The sequence below is a fragment of the Bubalus bubalis genome, chromosome 9 (assembly GCF_019923935.1).
Source record: "Bubalus bubalis isolate 160015118507 breed Murrah chromosome 9, NDDB_SH_1, whole genome shotgun sequence".
Taxonomy (NCBI): domain Eukaryota; kingdom Metazoa; phylum Chordata; class Mammalia; order Artiodactyla; family Bovidae; genus Bubalus; species Bubalus bubalis.
In genome coordinates this window covers 68,894,262-68,909,315 of record NC_059165.1, presented here as the reverse complement: position 1 = coordinate 68,909,315, position 15,054 = coordinate 68,894,262, and the positions used below count along the sequence as shown (strand labels likewise).

The 15,054-nt window shown below is 38.0% G+C and overlaps 1 protein-coding gene and 2 pseudogenes across 1 annotated transcript; 2 read left to right on the top strand and 1 right to left on the bottom strand.

The window, feature by feature from the left end:
* The first annotated feature begins 1,742 nt into the window (after positions 1-1,742).
* Positions 1,743-2,602, top strand: LOC102399178 (annotated as a pseudogene).
* A 5,662-nt stretch (positions 2,603-8,264) lies between these two features.
* Positions 8,265-8,383, bottom strand: LOC123335304 (annotated as a pseudogene).
* A 3,844-nt stretch (positions 8,384-12,227) lies between these two features.
* LOC102396322 (olfactory receptor 2T11) lies at positions 12,228-13,188 on the top strand. The gene has a single exon (XM_025294194.2). It carries the CDS (start codon positions 12,253-12,255, stop codon positions 13,186-13,188), a length of 936 nt encoding a protein of 311 aa, XP_025149979.1. The 5' UTR covers positions 12,228-12,252.
* The last annotated feature ends 1,866 nt before the right edge of the window (positions 13,189-15,054 follow it).

Genomic DNA, 15,054 nt, shown 5'->3' with positions numbered 1-15,054 from the left:
AGTTTTAGGGGTTCCCTCATATAATCCCATGCCGAAAAATGATATCATCATCAGTTTGTGTGCAAGCATGCAGTTTTGACTTTACTTTAAACTTTTGCATTCTACAATGCTGTTTGTTCTATCTTGTGAATCACAGGATTTCATTATGCCCCAGGCAGTTGGCCAGACCTCCAGGAGCCATTCTAAGATGCACTCCCTTTCTTACCTAAAACTCCTCTTGACTTGCTGAGCTTCTGAACTAGGAGGGAATCCAGTCAGTGTTCGGGCAGGTCTGAAGCAAGGTCAGGACCTGCTCTCCTGCTTCTGAAGCCTGAATAAGATTTCTCCATTTTAGTTTCTCTAACAATTTTATAGTTAAGTGGTATTTCACATTATGTACTCTGCATATGGCTTCCCAGGTGGTGCTAGTGATAAAGAACCCACCTGCCAATGCAAGAGACATAAGAGATGTAGGTTCGATCCTTGGGTTGGGAAGATGCCCTGGAGAGGGGTATGGCAACCCACTTCAGTATCCTTGCCTGGAGAATCCCATAGAATTTCCTTTACTCTGGTGACAACTCAAGGTTTTCATTCTGCTCACCTTTAAACATCCAAATAAGCAATGATTCAATCATTCTTTTCTCTAACTAGTTGTCAACTGAAAAACAAAATGCACAATGTGAGAATTGCAAGTTAAGTTTTATTGGGGTGAAATAAAGACTGCCACCCGGGAGGCAGCACCTCAGATAGCTCTAAGAAACTGATCCAAACGGTAGAGGGAAAGGATAGTATGTATGTGATTTTGGTAAAGAGGGGAGTGCAATTAAGCACAGGCAATCAAGCACACATTTTTTTGTAGAAAGTTTCTACTGGTCTCTGAAGCTTTTCCTAGTCCTGAGAATCATCATCCAGAAGAATTTTAGTGCTTTTCTAGATATGAGGAGACACAAGAATTGGGCTTATGAAATCAGTTCTTAAGAATATCTAACTATCTGAAGACTTGTCCTGCCAGTTTTCCCAGAGCACAGAGTGTGTCATTTCTGCTCTCTACCGTGAACTAGTTCAGGGGGTGTTGGAGGTCAACAACAGCACCAGCAGTAGCACATGATTTAGTCCTTACAGAGGTGGAAGGCAAGTGCCTGTGTGCGTGTCATTGTCACTCAGTTCTGTCCGACTCTTTGTGACCCCATGCACTGCATCCCACCAGGGTTCTCTGTCCAGGGAATTCTCTCCAGGCAAGAATACTGGAGAGGGTAGCCATTCCCTTCTTCATGGAATTTCCCAACCCAGGGATCAAACCCGGGTCTATTGCATTGAAGGCAGATTACTGTCTGAGCCACCAGGGAAGCACAAGTGCCCATGACTAGTGCCAATTTGTAGTTGACACAGGGTTCATTTAACCCAACTATGAGACAAACAAGATTCTGAAGGCTAAAAATGTAGAATAAATAGGGCAGATATAATTAAAACTCTAGATATGAGCAACCACAAATTTTGTTATGCATAAACTATATATCATAACATATATATGAGCACAGTATAAAATGGGTTGTTCTCCAAAAAGAAGAAACATATCTCTAGCTACTGATTTAAGACATCTCTGGGTCTGATTTTCTCTAGCATTATGACTGGAAAATTTTATCTGAACCGTGGCCTCTAAGATGTCATCTCCATTGTGAGTTTCTCAGTTACAGGAAGTGTTTTCTGTCTCTTTTTTCCCTCTGGTATTTGTGGCTTCCTGTTCTTTGGCACTGTCATAGATGATGTCAATGAAGAATACAAATTCAACCTCTGACTTTATCCTCCTGGGGCTTCTGGTCAACAGTAAATTCACAGGGATTGCCTTTGCAGTTATTTTGGCTCTTCTTGTGATGGCTGTAACTGCAAACCTGGTCATGATATTCTTGATTCACACAGACTCCCATCTCCATACCCCCATGTACTTTCTGCTCAGCCAACTGTCTATCATGGACACCCTTTTCATTTCTACTACTGTCCCAAAGCTTCTAGTCAACATGGTTTCTAATGAGAAAACCATTTCCTTTGTGGCCTGCTCTTCCTTTACTTGACCATGATGGGAACAGAGTTCTTCCTGTTGGGCCTCATGGCTTATGACTGCTATGTGGCTGTCTGCAACCCTCTTAGGTACCCCGTGTTCATGAACCACAGAGTGTGTCTTCTTCTGGCTGCTGGTGCCTGGTTTGGTGGATCCCTGGATAGCTTTCTGCTCACCTCTATCACCATGAATGTCCCCTACTGTAGATCCCACAGGATTGATCACTTCTTCTGTGAGATCACTACAGTTCTCAGATTGGCCTGTGCTGACACATCCTTGTATGAAACCTTGATGTACATCTGCTGTGTGCTCATGTTGCTCATCCCCATATCTATTATCTCAACCTCCTACTCCCTCATTTGGTTAACCGTCCACCGCATGCGCTGTGCTGAAGGCCGGAAAAAGGCCTTTACCACTTATTCTTCCCACTTGGCTGTAGTCAGCTTTTTCTATGGGGCTGCCTTCTACACTTATGTGCTGCCCAAGTCATTTCACACCCCTGAGCAAGACAAGGTAGTATCAGCTTTCTATACCATTGTCACACCCATGCTCAATCCTCTTTTCGACCCTATGGACTATAGCTGCCAGGCTCCTCTGTCCATGGGATTCTCCAGGCAAGTATACTGGAGTGGGTTGCCATGTCCTTCTCTAGGGGATCTTCGCAATGCAGGAATTGAACCCCTGTCTCTTGTGGCTCCTGCATTGCAGGTAGATTCTTTACTGCTGAGCCAGCAGGAAAGCCCCATATGCACACTACTATAAATAAAATAGATAATTAATGAGGACCTACTGTATATCACAGGGAACTCTACTCAATATTCTATAATAACCTATAAGGGAAAAGAATCTGAAAAAGAATGGATATGTGTATAACTGTTTGCTGTATACCTGAAAATAACTCAGCATTGTAAATAAAATATACCCTAATATAAAATAAAATTAAATTTTAAAATATAATGTATTAGCTTGAGATTGAAAGTGATAAATTGGAATAATTTAAAATTAATTAAAAAACCAATTGCATACTTGCAAGATGTCAGATACTGTTCTTAAACATGGGGTAAACATGAAGGGAAAACTTTTTCCATTTTTCAAAAACACATTTAACTACATTATTTGACTTTGATCTTCATAAAGTTCTGCCAAGTATTTTGAGAAGGAATTAGCCTCATGGGAGATAGAGAAATTTGTAACCATATTTTCTGACTTCTGGTCTTGTGATTTTGTGCTAAAACTTGCTATTCTTTGATAGACAATTTCCAAAAGCAGGAAGGCATATGGCACAATACAAACCTGGACGCTTGTTAATCCTGATAATGACCTGGGGAAAACATATCCCTCCGGGAGTAACATGCAGATAAAATCTATGTTCAGCTTCTGTTGTGTGCCAGCTAGGCTGGTTTACCAAGGACCTGATCTTCCATGCTGAGAGGCAGTCAGACCCTATCTGGGGTCTTTCTACAGGTGAGGGATATGGGCATAAAATTAACTGAACCATTTCTTCCACATACTTATTTCATTTACACAATAAATTAAAATATATATTTATATAATATGAAAATTATAATAATGGATGATATAAAGTATACTTGTTAAATAGCCCATTAAATCCTTTATTGAATACCAAGAAACATTCAGACATAAAAAGATGATTGTTAATACTGAAAATATTTAGAGAAGGATTTGGTGTTCAGAAAAGAATTCAGAACTTTGTTGCCAAAAAAAAAAAAAAAAATGACAGTACATCCCTGACAACTTAGACTACTATTCACTTTGAATGAAGTGGAGTCCTGCTAACAGTTCTATTAACCAAGTGAAAATAAACTTTTAAAACTTCAGATAATCAGAAAAGAATATTTACATGAGACAGGATAATTGTAATAAGGGAAAATTTCATGGTGTTGAAAGCGTAACTCAAAGAACAGGCTGACATATATAATTATCCCAAACCAGAAATATTTCTACTTTTTTCTATTTTTTATTCTTTTTTTTTTCTATTTCTATTTATTTTTTCAAGTTGGGATTATGCTGAGAATAGATCTGATTAACAGAGGATGAGACACTTGGATGGCATCACTGACTCAATGGACATGAGTTTGAGCAAGCTCTGGGAGTTGGTGATTTATTCAGTTATATTAGATTTTAGTCATCACATGACAAAGGACAAGGATCTTGACTTTTGCTCCCTGATACATCCAAAGTACCAAGAAATTTTCCTGATGTAAAATACAATTAATTTGAATGAAAAAATGTCATTTCATTTTAGAATTCACGCTTGAAAATACATACTTTAATGTTTAAGCAGTTCTTTTTTCTTTTTCCTGGAAAATCAGGTTTGAAGAGTTACAGTGAAAACTGAAAATCAAAGTGATTAGGTACCTTTTGCATGTTTGTACAGAATTGCCTGTCCAGGATGAGAGCGGAAGCCAAAGAAATATACTTAAATTCTTTCCAAATTCACCAGTTCAGATATCATTTCTATTGAAGCATTTTAGAACTGTGGCTCCTGCAAAGAAACATCATTGGTTTTTTCGAGATTTGTCATAGATATCTGTCCTCCTTTGGAGCCAATAAGAGGTAGGTATCATAGGTAGGCATTTACTCAAGTATAGAGATAGAAACTTGCATTTTTTCCATATTGACCCAAAACTTACATGTTAGAACAAGGCTTATGATTGTATATATGAGCTGGCATTATCAAAAATTATCCTTTCCCTGAATTTCCATAGTGTTTACCTGCAATGGGCAGTGGTTTTAATCAGCAGCCAATAACCTTAGGAAAATAAAATGAGGAAACAAGTTAGAACATAGTTAGGTCCATGTCTTTGGACTTCATCTACAGTTCAACTAATAGAACTGATGAAGCTGCAACAGAGAGCTGTTTCCTTGCATCCCTGGAAATATTGTGGGAAAATTTCTATGAGACAAAAATGAATATAGAGTTGAAGGAAGTCAGGACTCCCTGTAAATAATGGTCCTTTGTAATCTAAAAGATTATAACAATCTTTATATTTGAGTATATTTAACAACAAGATAGCAACATATTCAGTGCATATCTTCAATGGTCTCAGTCTTAAGACAGAGAACTTTTCCAGTGCTATTTTAATTGAAAATAAATGTTTTTATAAACTTATATTTATAATCCCAAAATTATATAATTATGTTTACTATCATGTTTGCTTTAAATATAGGGAAAATTAGGCTAAAAAGATTAAAGGTTATACCTACTGGCCATTTTCAAATTCAGAAGTTAATACTATCTTCTCATTCTGGAGCCTGTTCTGTTTCCACAATTGCCAAATTAGAGGGTTTTTTATTTTGAGTGAAGGAGGAGTCTAAACATTTCCATAACATTATCAGGTGCCAGGTACTGTTTTGAGATCCTTACACAAAACCCTCCCAATAGCCCTGAGGGCAGGGGCTGTTCTGATGTACTTTTGGCTAGTTACAAATTTGAAGAGGGACTTTCCCACTGCCATATGTCTAATAAATGGCAGGTCTTGGATTTTCACCCAGGCAATTAGGTGCAGGTTTTACATAATGATCAGGAACAAAAGGTAAACGGACAGGGTTTGAAGTGATTAAAGAAACCTGGGAAATTTAAACTATCAAACCAGAGTTGTTTATACCAATGCATAAATCTTTCACTTATGGGAATTATTTTGTATATATTTCTCCTCTCTTTGATAAAAAGTTATTTTACTTTTCTAATAAGTTACATGTTTACAAGTTCACATTTTCTGATTATTTTGATGTATGTATGTTAGTGAGTCCCTTCAAATTTAACGTGCAGAGACTAAAGTGAATATTTTAAGGCCAGAAGCACATACTTCAGGTGACATCTTGCAGTATGAAAGCTTAAGAGTCAGAAGAAATCAGATGAATTCTGTTTTAGAATGCAGGATCCAATTTAAGCAGGACTCTGGGGTAAATTTGATACATCTTAGTGACCCTACTGATACTGAAAGATTAAGAAATGGAAAAATATAGGTATTTATTGCCCAAGTTGTGAATAGGAGGCTTATTCTTTAACTTGAAATTAAATTATTTTTACACACATAATCTATGATGTAGGAAAACAGAAAATATAGTGAAGACAAATTGATGTTCTTGAGATTCGACCATCAATGAAACTTTTATTTCATAATTGTGTGTGTATATATATATGTGTGTGTGTGTACATATATATATACACATACTTATATGTGCACATATATATGCACATTAAAATATATGTATATATGTTTTTGTATATAGCTCTTTGCCACATGTATACTAGTGATACATATACCCTTATCACATATATGTTATTGGTTATATGTGTAAAGACATTTTTTTATCAAAGAGAGGAAAAATAAATACATAACAACATCTGCTGTTGGACACATACAAAAATTTTATATATATTATGGTAAGATATTTATATTATATATAAAGAACATAGGGGTTTCTAACTGCTGTATTTTTCACTTAAGAATGCAGTGAAATTGTCATACCATAATGATTTTAGGTCTACCTCATATCCTAAACGATGCTTGGAATCTTGTTACTAATTCCAAAAACTAAATAATTTTGTAAGCGTTCAAGAGCAGATGCTTAAGCTGCCTCTGCTTTCTTAGTAATACAAAAAATACCAAGATGAATATTTACATAAAATTGCTCACCTATTTCTTAATTTCTATATAAAATTTGCTAGGAGTAGAAAGTAAATGTTATTTTTAAAGTCCAGATATTGGTTTGCTGCTCTCTCTAACAAAAATAATACCTACTTACATTCTCACCAGCAATATATGATAGTACTCTCTAGATACTCAGTGTTGATACAATCTAACTCTCAAATAGAGGTTCAATTTGAATAAGATTGGCAGTTCCAACCCCATTTCTATAGCCCATGTCCTGTGCAGCAGAAGAGAATGCAACCAGTGCTCTCCAACATCAGTCTTGTTGAGGAAGCCTCTTTAAACCTGTACAAACAAGAGAGTTAGAGCAGATTAATCTTTTATGCTCCAACTTTTTCACTTTAAGCATGCAGCACACAGCTGAGTACAATCAGATTAACAGCTTAACATTTCATCACATCTCATAGCTTCATAGTTAAAGAAATATGGCACAAAAGATTCAGTGACTCATCATACATATTCAGGGAAGAAAGTGGTGGGATTTGTTTTTCTAAAATCACCCAGGAAAATACAGAGGGGACAACCTGGCTGGAAAAGAAGCTTGGGAACACATTTAGTTTTCAAATGACATTCTTTAATAATAAGTCCGATCCAGCTCCAGCAGGGAATAATTGTACTGGAAACATCAGGTCTGATGTAACCACTTGTCCTAGATTCAAAGTCAGTGAACTTTCAAAGTACCACTGCCTGGAGGGAGGCTTTGCTTTAAGACAATGATGTACTGTGTTTCAACAAAAATTGCACATAACCATAAAATATAGAAGTCTAATCACAGGGTTCACATTTGACAGAGTCTTTTGAAAAATTCAATTTAAAATGTTATGTCTGCTCCCCATTTGGGAGCACCTGTATGCAGGAAAACATAGAAGAGGATAATTATAATTTGAAAATGCTTGCAGGTTTGTGATTTGAGATATGTATATCACTGACAGGATAATTCTGAAGACATTTCAATTTATTTCACAAGGATTTAAAATGGATTCATGTGCATGTGTTTGTGCTCACTCAGTCGTGTCCACCTCTTTGCAACTCTATAGGCTGTAGTCCACAAGGCTTCTCTGTCCATGGGATTCTCCAGGCAAAAATATTGGAGTGGGTTGCCATTTCCTACTCCAAAGCGGGTTCATAACTCTATGCAATATTTTGAAATGGTTTTGCTGTTTATTCTTTACTCATCTTCATGTAAGTCTTGTCCTCTGGGGTTCTTTATCCTTAAATGAACTCTGCTACTTTCCTCTGATACACATTAACAGAAGACTTAATTCAATTCTGTATTCAAAAGGACATTTGAGACTATCTTTACTGAGCTGTATTTGTAATGGTGGTTACACGGATGACAGCCTGACAGCGAGACTTTTGAATGGGACATTACTAGGTCTGCTTGGAGATAAGACGCTGTCATCGGCTGTGTGTGCTCAGCAGTGAGATTTGTGATTTGCGAATCTGATGTTTGCAAGATCTTTCTCAGCATCCTTTTGGTGAGGACTTTCCCCCCCTGGACATCATTAGAAAGCCACAGGTATGTGATGACTAGAGATTGCCCAGGAGCTAGCCTCCAGCACCCGGAATTCCCAGGTGGTCTCCCATCCAAGATACTAACAGGCCCGACCCTGCTTAGCTTCCGAGATCAGACGAGATCGGGCGCCTTCAGGCCGATAGGGCCGGAGACTGCCCAGGAGTTAGAATTTTGAATATCTGGAAATATTTAACTTCATTCTGTTACTTTGTAATTTGTCGACAAGTTTTGACCAGAAATTCAAGTTTATCTTGATTGTGATTATGGTCTTGCAGTTGGTATTCTTCTGAAATTTTTTTAGCTGATTGAAGTTACTGATGATTAAAAGGATACTATGCATTTAGGGGCCAGTTGAGTGTAGCTGTGGAGTATATGGAAAACAAAGCCTTAGATTTGAGCCAGGACCCATCTCCACTACTTATTCTTTATGCCTCACTTTGTCCAACCATAAGATGGTAATAATTAGAGTAATTCGCCCCATAGAGGTGCTGTGAAGAGGGACTACATCAAGCGCTAGAGCATGCAAAAAGATGCCTGGCATAGATGGATGCTGGGTATTTTATTATTAGCAATATGACTCCCTCATGTTATACTTATGTTTAAAATCTGGTAAAATTATTTATGATAATTTCTTGTGGCTACTATTCGAATAGAGCAAATTCAGTGCCTTAAAATAACACAAATTTATTATCTTGCCATTTTGAAGACTGCAACTCCAAAACTGGTCATGCTGGGCTAATTCCTTGCCTCAGAGTCCCCTTCATTTTCAAAACCAGCATTTGTATTACCTGGACCTTTGTTCATAATGTCACATCTCATCTTCTTATTCCTGCCTCTTCTTTCCTGTCTCTCTCTTATAAGGGCCCTGGAATATACATTGGGCACAATGGGACATTCCAGAGTGATCTCATCTCATCATCTGTAACTGAATCACAATTGCAAAGTCTCTTTTGCCAAGTAGGGAAGATATTTATAGGCTGGGGATTAGGACGGAGGGTTCTTTGAGTTGGGGTGGGAACATTATTCTGCCTTTCCAGATAGGCTTCGTTTAACACTAAATTAATCTATTGGGCTTCCCAGGTGACACTAGTGGTAAAGAACTCACTTGCCAATAAGGGAGACATAGGAGACACAGGTTCGACCCCTGGGTTGGAATGATCCCCTGGAGGAGGGCATGGCGACACACTCTAGTATTCTTGCCTGGAGAATCTCAAAGACAGAGGAGCCTGGTGGGCTACAGTTCATAAGGTCACAAAGAGTCAGACACAACTGAAGTGACTTAGCATGTATGCACACAAGTTAATCTATTACAGACTTACTATTTTAATAAGATACCAAATTAACAGTATCATTTACTGCATAATTTTTCTAATACTAGATGGAAACTTGTTGCTAAGAATAATGCATAATGATTTTCTGTGCTTTTAACTGTGGAACATAAGGTGAGTTCAAACTATATTAACTTCTACAAAACAATCACTGTATGAATAATAACATCTGAAGTCAAATTTGTCTTTTACTCAATAATTGATACATAATGAATAAATAGCTGTCACCAAAAAATCAGATTCAAAAGAAAGATAAAGAAGTGAGTTTCATTTTCTAAAAGCATGATGCTTTTAACTCACAGTGATTGTTTCAAATTTGTTTACATAAAACTTCATTAAGATGTAATATTTGTATTGATCTTGGATTGTAATATAGTTCTGTTTCTTATTACTAAGTTTTTTTTAAAGATAAATTTATTTTAATTGGAGGTTAATTACTTTACAATATTGTATTGGTTTTGCCTTTAGAAAGTGTGAGTGAATCCTATTTTATGATGTTATTTTAGATTGAAGATAAACAGAAAGACGTGGACTATCATTTCATTTTGGCATATTTTATAGAACATACTAGGGTGAATTTTAAAGAAATTCTACTAGAAATGAATCATATTAAAAGACAAAAATTGCATTTTAAGGAGTGCATATGCTAAATAATCATTCATTTAAATATTTAACAAAGTTATCAGATCTTAGACATTATTTTATATTTTGAAAGTGCACAGTAAGCAAAATAAGCAAATACCCATGCCCATTTGATCTTACTGTCTAGTGGGCAGGACAGAGACCCAAAATAAAAGGATTGTGTATGACAGATTGTGTTAAGGACAATGAAAAATAGAAAGTCATCAAGTCCTACAGAATAGATCCTTCTGAGAAGTGGATTTTGAGGAAAGACCTGAGGAGATGACCACATACAGTTATGAGGGTGAGAAACAAGCCAGAGTTAGGGCAGAAGCAAAGGACTTGGGCTGGGAAACTCCCACAAAGTGAGGACAAAGGATCAGCAAGGAGGTCATAGGAGCTGTAGCACCAGAGCAAATGCATTGGAGGAAGAAGAAAATGACTCCAGAGGATGAAATTGTCACAACACAATGGGCCTTAAAGCAGCATGTGAAGCTCCACAACAGAGTTTTGAGGTTAAAGTTACCTGTCTAATGTAGATTTCTCAGAATCACAGTGCTCTACCGAGATCAGAATAAAAACATACAAGAAAGAACAAGTAGATGATGGCTAAGCTACTGAAAAAACTTAGAAAACAGCTTTAACATTTTACTCATAATGCCCAAACAAGTTTTTCTAACATTTTGTGATATTGTGGTGTATAATAAGAAATATATTTGGTCTTTGTCTGAATTCCTTGGCAGAGACCCTAAATTCCTCAGAATTTCCTAAATGAAATGAGGCTTCCTCAGGTATCTTATTCATAAGGAATCCCTTCTAGCAACACCTGAATTTATGTTAATGAGGTTACTTATGGAAAGCCCTACGGGTGGGAGCTGGCTATCAGGAGACTAACCATACCTTCAGTGGTTTGGAACTTCTAAATTCCTACCTCTTAGATCTCCAAGGGGAAAAAAAGCGTAGAGATTTTATTAATCACCAGTGACTAATGGAGGCAGGCTTCCACAGTGGCTCAGCCGTAAACATTTCACCTGCAATGCAGGAGACACAGGTTCAATCCCTGGGTTGGAATGAGCCCCTGGAGAAGGGCATGGCAACACACTCCGGTATTCTTGCATAGAGAATCCCATGGATAGAGTAGCCTGGCGGGCTCCAGTCCCTCGTGGCACAAAGAGACACTACTGAAGCAACTTAGCATGCAAGCACAAATGATGGAATCTTCCTACATATTCCCCTGTATATCTTCCACTTCTGTTGTTCCTGAGTTACACACTAGTCAGTTAAGTGAAATGTTTTGCTGAGTTCTATGAAAGACTCTAGAAAATTTAATTACACTCTTGGAGAGAGTCATAGGAAACTCCAATATATAGCCAAGAGATTAGTAGCACAGGTGATGACATGTACTAGCAATTGGTTTCTCAAGCGGGGTCAGTCTTGGAGGACTGAAACTATGGGATATTGGGCTCTATCTAGGCAAATAGTGTGAGAACTGAATTAAGTTGTAATATGCCAGTCTAGTGTCTGGAAATTTGCTGGTTGCTTCACAAGTGGGGAAAACCCCACATATCTGGTTATCTGAAGTGTCAGAAAGTGTTGCTGAGAGTAGACACACAGGAGGTATCTTCTCCTTTATATCCTTCACTTCATCAGCTATTCATTCTGCCTATCTTTGGTAATCCAAATAACCAATTTTATTTATTAAGCCTACTATTAGCTGGACAAGATTCTGAAGGCCACCAATGCAGAATAAATAGGGCAGATAGTGATATTTAAAACTCCAATCTAGATATAGCAAATGCCAGCTTTATTATGCAATTTGCATTACCTATGTATTACAGCACAATATAGAAAGGGTTGTGCTCCAGAAAGAAAAAAATAGATCTATAGTTCCTAATTTATAATGTCTCTTGGTCTGCTTGTTTTTCTCTAGCTTTATGACTTGGAAAATCTTATCTGAACCAGTAGCCTCTGAGATATTATCTCCATTGTGAGTTTCTACCTCCTAGAAGTGTCTTCTGTCTCTTGTTTTCCGTCACATTTGTGGCTCCCTTTTCCCTGGAGCTGTCAACAGAAATGTCAATGAAGAATAGAACTGCTTCCTCTGACTTTATCCTCCTGGGGCTTCTAGTAAACAGTAAAGCTACGGGGATTGTCTTCGCAGTTATTTTGGCTATTTTTGTGGTGGCTGTAACTGCAAATTTGGTCATGATATTCTTGATTCACATGGACTCCCACCTCCACACCCCCATGTACTTTCTGCTCAGCCAACTGTCCATCATGGACACCCTTTTCATTTGTACTACTGTCCCAAAGCTCCTGGTGGACATGGTTTCCATACAGAAGACCATTTCCTTTGTGGCCTGTGGCATCCAGATCTTTCTGTACTTAACTATGATTGGATCAGAGTTCTTCCTGTTGGGCCTCATGGCCTATGACCGCTATGTGGCTGTCTGCAACCCTCTTAGGTACCCAGTGTTGATGAACCGCAGAGTGTGTCTCCTTCTGGCTGCTGGTGCCTGGTTTGGTGGATCACTGGATGGCTTTCTGCTCACCCCTATCACCATGAATGTCCCCTACTGTGGATCCCGCAACATCGATCATTTCTTCTGTGAGATCCCCGCTGTTCTCAAATTGGCCTGTGCTGATACATCCTTGTATGAAACCTTAATGTACATCTGCTGTGTGCTCATGTTGCTCATCCCCATCTCTATTATCTCAACCTCCTACTCACTCATTTTGTTAACTGTCCACCGCATGCGCTCTGCTGAGGGCCGGAAAAAGGCCTTTACAACTTGTTCTTCCCACTTGACTGTAGTCAGCATTTTCTATGGGGCTGCCTTCTATACTTATGTGCTGCCCAAGTCATTTCACACCCCTGAGCAAGACAAGGTAGTATCAGCCTTCTATACCATTGTCACACCCATGCTCAATCCTCTTATCTACAGCCTCAGAAACAAGGATGTCACGGGAGCATTTAAAAAGATATTTGCACAATGCTTATCCACATAGAAAGTATTCACAAGTGATGTTTAGAGATTCAATAATCTGGAAATAGGTTTTCCCAATATCCTCAGTGTGTTTTGTTTCACAAGAGACTCTCTGCAGCTATTAAATATTTTTTTAGAGGTGACAACTAAAGAAGATTTACTTCTTTAGCCAGGTTTCTTCCTCTTAGACAAAAGGAACCCAAAATATTTCATTAGCTATTCAGAGTCTTTTTGGCTAACTGTCAAAACTATATATTATTCAGTTCAGTTCAGTTCAGTCACAGATTCGTCTTGGACTCTTTGTGACCCCATGAACCGCAGCATGCCAGGCCTCCCTGTCTATCACCAACTCCCAGACTCCACCCAAACCCATGTCCATTGAGTCGGTGATGTCATCCAACCATCTCATCCATTGTCTGACGTTCCCTTCTCCTCCTGCCCTCAATCTTTCCCAGCATCAGGGTCTTTTCAAATGAGTCAGTTCTTCGCATCAGGTGACCAACGTATTGGACTTTCAGCCTCAACATCAGTCCTTCCAATGAACACCCAGGACTGATCTCCTTTAGAATGGACTGGTTGGATCTCCTTGCAATCTAAGGGACTCTCAAGAGTCTTCTCCAACACCACAGTTCAAAAGCATCAATTCTTCAGTGCTCAGCCTTCTTCACAGTCCAACTCTCACATCCATACATGACCACTGGAAAAACCATAGCCTTGACTAGACAGACATTTGTTGGCAAAGTAATGTCTCTGCTTTTTAATATGCTGTCTAGGTTGGTCATAATTTTTCTTCCAAGGAGTAAGTGTCTTTTAATTTCATGGCTGCAATCACCATATGCAGTGATTTTGGAGCCCAGAAAAATAAAATCAGCCACTGTTTCCACTACTTCCCCATCTATTTGCCATGAAGTGATGGAACCGGATCCTGCGATCTTAGTTTTCTGAATGTTGAGCTTTAAGCCAACTTTTTCACTATCCTCTTTCACTTTCATCAAGAGGCTTTTTAGTTCCTCTTCACTTTCTGCCATAAGGGTGGTGTCAACTGCATATCTGAGGTTATTGCTATTTCTCCCAGCAATCTTGATTCCAGCTTGTGCTTCTTCCCACCCAGAGTTTCTCATGATATACTCTGCATATAAGTTAAATAAGCAGGGTGACAATATACAGCCTTGACATACTCCTTTTCCTATTTGGAACCAGTCTGTTGTTCCATGTCCAGTTCTAACTGTTGCTTCCTGATCTGCATATAGGTTTCTCAAGAGGCAGGTAAGGTGCTCTGGTATTCCCATCTCTTGAAGAATTTTCTACAGTTTATTGTAACCCACACAGTCAAAGGCTTTGGCATAGTCAATAAAGCAGAAATAGATGTTTTCCTGGAACTCTCTTGTTTTTCCAATGATCCAGCGGATATTGGCAATTTGATCTCTGTTTCCTCTGCCTTTTCTAAAACTAGCTTGAACATCAATAGTTTTAATTTATTTTTATTTTGCTTTATGTACTCTTAAACTTATCCATGGCACGGTTTTCTCATTGCTCAAGGCAAAATTTTATAGATATATTTATTATTTTAATATTTCAAATTATATGAGCAATTAATATTTTAATAGTATTTATACATATCTTCTTTATCCATTCATCCTTACATCCATAAATCTAACTAATTTGTTTCCATATCTTGGATATTGTAAATATTGTTGCAATGAATATGTAAGTGCAAATATCTCTTCAGGATAATGTTTATTTCCCTTTAATATATTTCCAGATGTGGTATTATTGTACTTTATTGTGGTTCTATTTTAATAAGTTGAGGAGCATCCATGTTTTTTTCCATATGGCTATACCAATTAACATACTCTTGCCTGGAAAATCTCATGGCCGGAGGTTCCTG